The following is a 7,768-nucleotide window of genomic DNA, read 5'->3' as shown; positions in this document are numbered from 1 at the left end:
ACGCCCAGGACAAGCAGCGTGGCCAGCGCCTGCCCAAAGAAAGCCTCGCAGCTGCCTGGGGCATCCCAGAAAACCCGGGAATTGATGCCTTTCTTGTGCCCATTCCAGCACTGGCTCTGCAGCGGACAGAGGTGGACAGGCAGTTTCTGGCCAGGTCGCTGCTTTACAATTCCTGCTCCAGGATTCCTTGAGGCTCTCCCAACAGAGCTGCTGCTTTTCTCTCCAACCCTTTGCAGCAGCGCTCCGGACGCAGGTAAAATTCACCAAGTGCAAGGGTTACATATTCCTCTATTTAACCCTTAGTCTAAAAGAGCTTTCCCTGGCAGCCAGCGGGAGCCGCGGAGACACCGCGGGAACGGAACCGAGCCCGGCACGGGCACCGGGACACGGCCCCGCCGCGCGGCGCTGCTGCCCCCTGCGGGCCGCGCCCGGCACTGCGGCTGCTCCGCGCCACGGCCGAGCGGCGGCGGGGCTTGGGCTCGGGCGAACCGGACCGGACCGGACCGGACCGGACCGAGCCGAGCCGAGCCGAGCAGGACCGGACCGGACCGGACCGGACCGGACCGAGCCGAGCAGGACCGGACCGGACCGGACCGGACCGAGCCGAGCCGAGCAGGACCGGACCGTACTCACACACGGGACTTTGCTTTTGCTCAAGCGAACCAAACCAAACCGCCCTCACACACGGGACTTTGCTTTCCTTTCACTTGAGCACACCAGACCAAACCAAACTGGACCAGACCGCTCCCAGACACAGGACTTTGGTTCGGTTCGGTTTGCTAGAAACCGAACAGGAAAACATTCTCACACACATGGTTTTGTTTTCCTTTTGCTCAAGAGAACCAAACCAAACCATTCTCACATGCTGGCTTTGATTTCCTGTTTGGTTCCTAGCAAACCAAACCGAACCATTCTCACACACAGGGTTTTGTTTTCCTTTCACTCAAGCGAACCAAACTGAACCAACCAAACCAAACCATTCTCACATGCAGGGCTTTGTTTTCCTTTTGCTCAAGCGAACCAAACCAAACCAAACCAAACCACTCTCACACACAGGGTTTTTGTTTTCCTTTTGCTCAAGCAAATCAAACCTAACCAAATCAATCTCACACACGGGGCTTTGTTTTTCTTTCACTTAAGCACTCTGGACCAAACCAAACCAAACCAAACCAAACCATTCTCTCACGTGGGGCTTTGTTTTCCCCTCCCGCTCACCCGGCCCTTACAGAATCCACAGACTCCGAGATTTGTGGAATTCCGTGGATGCTCCCCTGAAAAATTCTCCTGTTCTGGCAGGAACAATGTCTGAAGCTGCATTTAAGCAGGTAAAAACATCATGTTTCATCACCAAGCTGCTGGAAAAGCTCCAAGGTGGGTAGGGCCTGAGAAGAGCATCTTTTTTTTTCTTCCCCCCCTTGCAGACCATGTGCTTATTGCTGGCAGGGACAGGAGATGCAGAGATAAGAAAAGGAATGTTCACACGGAGGGAGCTCCTCTGAACGTGCCTGGGCTGCTCCAGGACACTCAGGATGTGCCTGCACATCCCCCACCCCTGGCAGTGCAACCGGCCCAAGGAAAACCCAGAGGACAAACCCCTGTCCCACTCTTGGCTGCTGTGTTGTCTCCCCTTACACAGAGTTTTGGCACTGGAAGAAACTCTGGAGGAAAAGCACACAATGGAATGGTGCAAGTAGGAAATGAGAGGGTTTGGGGGATGCTGGGGAAATGACTAGAGAGTAATTCACCTTTAAGCTGCTTGAGAAGACAGCTGAAAAAGCTGAGCTCCACTCTCGTGGGTTTGGCCAGGTCCTGCTCAGCCCCAGAGCTGACAATCCCCAAGTCCCTGTCCCTGTCCCTGGGCTGTGCTTAACCCACCCTGATGCTCCACTGTGACCTCACTGCTCACTGATTGTTTATGGTGCACCTTACCAGGACACTCAGGCAAATCCCATGGCTTCCCACTGCAAATATCAAGAGAACAAACTCTGATTTATTAATCAATCAATTAGGACAAACACACTGATGTTGACCACAAGCCCACAATGATCTGTTTCCACAAAGTGCTGAGCTGCAGTCAAAAGCAGGCTGGCACCAACCCTTCTCCAAGGGATATGGCTCCTCCTTCCTGAGCAAAGACTGGAACAATTATTCCATGGAATTGCTAACGTTTCCTCTGAAACTTGAATTTGTAAATGGCTGGTCCAGTCGTTGTTTCTTTCTTCACCTTTACTTTATGAGTTTTGTCCTGGAAGAAAAGAACAAGTAGAAATATTTGCTGCCATGCAAGGAGAAAAACTTCCACCCACACAAATCAGAGTCCCTGTCTGGGACTAACCATAAAAGAAAAATGGTCCCTTTGCACTGTTTAGGTGGGGATTATAATTTTATCTGCTCTTTTCCCCTTCAGACCATCAGGCACAATCTGCTTTGCTCACAAGCACCAGAGAACAGGAGTCCCATTGAGACAAGTAATTTCTGTGGTCATTTGGATTTTTAAGACTTTCTCTTAACTTACAGAAATGGTTCCCTGCTTCTGACTCTTAGTGGCACTATTCTGGGCTCCTTGTGAGCACCATTTTACAGCTGAGTCTGCTATAACAAGCAGATATAATTTACTGAAATGCTTCATCTCCTTGCTTTTTCCATATGAAAGAGGATTACTTATCTTTAGGAGTTATCTGCAGGTGTCACTATAAAACCAGAATGAAGAAACAAAACACAACACATACAACCCACACAATACCAGACCTAGTGAGCTGAACAGAACAGACTTGGAGAAGCAGAAGCAAATCCCTCACCAGGAGATCCTTCCGTGTCTGGATTTTCTGTGAGATGACAAACATGGCCTTCTCCCTCTCGATGCGCTGCCTCAGGAGGTCATACTGGTTCTTCCTCTGCTGGGCTAATTTCTAGAAACAAGGAAAAAAAGCTGTTTTAAGACAGACATGAACAAGACACTGTGGTCTAAATCCTCTGAATTTCAATGTCGAATGCAAGAAAACATTTGAGTCCCTAATGAAAATCCAGAAGAGGGAAAACAAAAAAAAATGAGAGACCAGAGACCAATTCCTGAAGTGCTCAGAGCCTGCAGAGGCCTCTCAAAATGCAACTTGTTGGGTCAAGTTTGCCTAATGAGAGTGGATAGCTTTCCCAGCACAGGAGCAGTATTACTGCAGGTGTGATTTAAGTAATTAAATTAAGGAGAACAGATCCCAACATGCTTAAAATATGACTCAGACATTGAGGAGAAAACTAGTCAGTCTAAGACTCGTCCAACTGCTTTACTGACAAGTCAAACTGAGACAGCTGGCAGGAGGAAAGGGACCACAGGGTGTTTATTATCTGACATCTGAGTCAGAAAAAAACAGGTTAAAAATTTACCAGTCGGCAGTTTTAAACCAACTATTTTTATCTTAGACACAACTGACTTGTACTCAGAGGACGTTCCAACAGATCTGAGTTACCTGAGCAGAATCTACAGCAGTAAAGCCAAGTGTAGCTTGTGATACTAAAAACATTAGAATGTTTTCTGTGATACTAAAACATTAGAATCTGTGATACTAAAACATTAGAATCAAAGTTGATTGCTAAAGCAATTCATGCTGAAGAATCATGAAACAGTTCAAATTAGGAAAGCCAGGAAGTGAGACTATTGCTTAAATGGCTTTAAGCAAGGAGACAAATCTCAAGTGACTCTAGGCTCAGAACCAAATTGAAAAATACTGTAAGATCAGGAACATGGCAACAGAGACATCTGTGTTGGAATAAGCTTCTTCCTATTTACCTAATTCAAGGGTGCAAGGGGTTTTGGGGAAGTGTGAGAGGAGACTTAACAGTGGTTGCTGAAAAAATTACACCTGAAACAGCAGCAGTCTACTGAACAGACAGTCCCATTGGTATATGTTCCTTCATAGAGGAGAAACATCTCAGTTTTGCAGGGACACCACTCTTTTCTGGCCTGTGTATCACAACTTATGGTGGCCCACCCACAGTGGACTGGGATGCAGTGAAAGAGAATTCTGTGTTAGCCCAGGAGATGTGACTGCAGGCTCCAGGCAGTCACTTGGTGATTAAGTGACATCCACTACTGCTTTGTGTCACCAATAAAAGCTTTAAGAACACGGTTTTGTTCACCTCCACAGTGGTGCAATCAATCCTTTTTAGTGCCTGTCATATAAAAGATTAAAGCATGAAGAAGTGTGAAGCACAAACAGCAGCAGTACCTTTAGGTGGGCAGGATCAGTAGGTCCCTTCACTGCCTCTCTCTGCAGTGTTGCAATGCTTGGTCTGTTGTACACTCTATCCACCAGCTCAGGAACAGTGTCCAGGTGAGCAGCAATGTCAAACTCCCGAACTACACATTAAAAAAAAAAAAAATAGGAATAAACTCCCATGGACTCCTTCAATAAGCAAATCTTCCAAACACATTGCTACAGCCAGCCACACAGCTCCTGCAGAAGTGATGTCTCAGCTAGTAACCAAGAGGGATTTCTAGAGCACCTGAATTTTTATTCCTAACAAATAAAAGTGTCTTTCTTTTATGTCAGTGCACACGAACAGGTGACAGAAGGAGTTCAGGGCTCACCTTCCCGCTCCGTGTCCACGAAGAAGAGGTGGCGGCCCGCGGCGCTCCCCGCGGCGTCCAGCAGGTGGAGCTCTGCCTTCAGCCGCTCGATTTTCTGCGGAAAGTCCAAGTTTGGCCAAATTCGGAGCGAGTAAAATCAAATCTCCCCCAAGAACATTTCTGGCTGTTCCTCGGGGTTACAAATAGCTGAACTCCTCCTTCCTTTTGTCATCTCTGAAAACACATCTGGTCTATATTTATGTCTTCACAACCTTTCCAGACAGAGGGTCACTGATTCCCTGCTGTTCCCCAGGCAAAGTGCACACATCCACCTGGAAAACTGAGGCCTCAGTTGGGCAAAGGGGAATGATTGCCATGGAACCACCAGCAAAAGCATGAAGGAAAGTTTAAAGCTGGCTTTGATTTTTTTATCCCCAGCGAGAATTTGATTCTGTTTTGTGAATCAACATCAAAGCATACAACATCTTCAGAAGAGGATTGTATTTTTGTGGATTGCCAGCCTACCATATTCCAACAACCCATTTCAGATTATTCTCCTCAGCTGGGAAACCTTCTCATACTCTGGCAGGAGAGGGTAGCCAGGGGCAGTTACTGTCAGCTCTCTCAAGAAACAAGTGTATCAGCCCTGGTGAGGCTGCACCTTGAGTGCTCTGTCCAGTTCTGGGCCCTGCAGTTTAGGAAGGACATTGAGAGGCTCAAAAGTGTCCAGAGAAGAGCAGCAAGGCTGGTGAAGGGTCTGGAACATAAATCCTATGGAGAATGGTTGAGGGAGCTGTTTAACCTGGAGAAAATGAGGCTCAGGGGAGACCTCATCACTCTGCAACTCCCTGAAAGGTGGCTGTAGCCAGGTGGGGGCTGGTCTCTTCTCCCACTGACAGAACCAGAGGGCCTAAAGCTGTGCCAGGGGAAGTTTAGGCTGGACACTAGGGAAAAAAAATCTCTGGGCACTGGAATGAGCTACCCAGGGAGTCACCATCCCTGGAGGTGCTTAAAAAAATACTGGATGGGATGCTCAGTGCCATGGTCTGGTTTTCAAGGTGGTGTTAGGTCAGAGGTTGAACTTGATGATCTCAAAGGTCTTTTTCAGCAGAGTTAATTCTGTGGACAAGAGGAAACAGCCTCAAGCTATGCTGGGGGAGGTTCAGATTTAATATATGGAAACATTTCTTCCTTGAAAGGGTAGTTAGGCATCCCTGGAAGTGTTCAAAAGGGCTGTGGCTGTGGCACTGGGGGCACAGGCTAGTGGTGACCATGGTGGAGGGTGGACAGCTGGACTTCATGGCCTGAGAGCACTCTTCCAACCTTTGGGATTTCATGATTTCTCCATGAACATGCTAAGCAGAAATACACCTTTAAAGTCTTGAAATTTAGGTAAAAATCACTGTGTTTTATAACAATGCATGATGTAATTTTTTATTATCATCATACATTTAGACTCTATATCCAGCACTCCACTGACACTTCCATTCTCCTTTCCAGCACTGCACAAATCAGACTTCACTGAACAAGCACAGCAGCCAGCAGCACCAATAAGAACAACACAGTAAAAACCAATTCTGAGCAAACTAGAAAACACTAAAAATACGAGTTATTACCTTGGCTTCTGCAACTCTTTTCATTTCTACATATTTAATATCCTGGGTCCTCATCAGTTTCATCTGCTCCGGGGTGATTTCATCCTTTGGCTGCTTTATTACATGGACTCCATCCTACAACCAGACAAACACAGCACTTACAGACAGCCCATCCCACCTGGAGAGCACTGTGGGGCCTGCTAACAGCAGAACTTTGTCCCTTGTCCCTCATTTTCTTCAAAACCTTCTATAGGAACCAAACCAATTTTAGTCATTTACTTATTAACTCATAAATTTAAATCAAAACAAGGCAGGGGGAAAAAAAATGTTACTTGGAGCATCAAAGTGTAATCCTGCTTGAGGGCAGGGAAGGTTCTCACCTTGACCTCTGCACGTATCATCTTGAAGTAGAACTCATCGGGGTTCTTGTCCAGAGCTTTCTTCTGCAGCGCCCTGAGGGCATTTTGCTTTTTGTGGTAGTCACTGGGGAGGAAAAAACCAACGATCAGGAGTTGTTCAGCAGCTTCTCCGTGCTCACCCCTGCAGGGGCATCGAGTCTTTCGCAGCAAGGCTCAGGGCTCAGACACAGCCTGGTCCTGGTCCTGTCCGTATCCCAGGAATTCGGGCAGGACAAGGTCCTGGAAAAGCACAGCCATGGCAGGGGCAGTAGTGTGGAATTCTACCTGTTCAAAATCGCTTTATAGTAAAATAATGTGCTTATTAGCGGCATATAACCCCAAAGGAGCTGCAGTTTTAAGTTACTCAAATCCACGTTCTTACAATACTCTGGTACCATACCAGGGAAAGGGACACCTGGTATCATCCCAACTCAAAGGCACCAGGGACTTCACAAGGAGCAGAGAATTTTGGAGCCAGTGTCACAGCCTGGGCAAGGAGGACGGGTTCTGTATTCCCCAGGGGGAACCCCCTGGACGGGGGGACACCCACCCAGCGCCGCCCGCCCCCGGTGGCCGCACTCACTGGGCACGGAGCCGGTAGTCCTTCTTCTTCTCCAGCAAGCCCAGCTTCGTCCGGGCGGCGGGCTACGGGAGAGACGGGGAGCGTGAGGGGGAGAGACCGAGACGGGGAGCGTGAGGGGGACAGAGCGCGGGGAGAGAACGCGTAGGGCCCGGCGGAGAGGGAGCACGGAGGGCTCGGCTAGGGGCCCGGCCCGGCTCGGCTCACATACCTGGGCCCGCTCGCGGTGCGGGCGCTGCCGCGCCTTGGCGGCTTTCCTGAAGGCGGCCGACATGGCTGCGATGGCGGCTCCGAGCGCCGGGCCCGGGAACGCGCGTCCACACGCGGGGCGCGCGCCGGAACAGGCGGGGCCCGGGGTCAGCAGTCAGAGGCCGCGCGCGCCCCCGCCAGGAGGCGCCGTGTCCATGGCGACGGCGGGAACGCGCGCGCGGCCCCGAGCGCGGCCCCGCCGGGACCCCCGGGCATGGGCGGGCATGGGCGGGCCCGGCCGCCGCCACCGCCGCCGGGACGGCCCCGCGGGGCGAGTGCCGCCGGTCCCTCCGCCGCCGGTCCCCCTTCCGCCGCCCGCAGCCCTCCCTCGGAGCTGCCGTTCCCGCCGGAGTCGCCGCCTCGGGACGGGGCTCATCCCGCT

General features: G+C 50.2%; 1 protein-coding gene across 1 annotated transcript; it reads right to left on the bottom strand.

The window, feature by feature from the left end:
• Nucleotides 1–1,970: 1,970 nt before the first annotated feature.
• On the bottom strand, nt 1,971–7,552 carry UTP11 (UTP11 small subunit processome component). Its single transcript, XM_054648303.2, has 8 exons — nt 7,349–7,552; nt 7,141–7,202; nt 6,540–6,642; nt 6,181–6,294; nt 4,586–4,679; nt 4,224–4,354; nt 2,799–2,909; nt 1,971–2,245 (listed from the first exon to the last, which is right to left on the bottom strand). The coding sequence occupies exons 1-8, from the start codon at nt 7,409–7,411 to the stop codon at nt 2,162–2,164; spliced, it is 762 nt and encodes a 253-aa protein (XP_054504278.2). The 5' UTR covers nt 7,412–7,552; the 3' UTR covers nt 1,971–2,161.
• Between the last annotated feature and the right edge of the window lie 216 nt (nt 7,553–7,768).

Source organism: Agelaius phoeniceus, chromosome 22, assembly GCF_051311805.1.
Source record: "Agelaius phoeniceus isolate bAgePho1 chromosome 22, bAgePho1.hap1, whole genome shotgun sequence".
In the NCBI taxonomy this organism is placed as follows: Eukaryota; Metazoa; Chordata; class Aves; order Passeriformes; family Icteridae; genus Agelaius; species Agelaius phoeniceus.
Note: the sequence above shows the minus strand (reverse complement) of the source record. Positions and strands in the feature narration are given on the sequence as shown.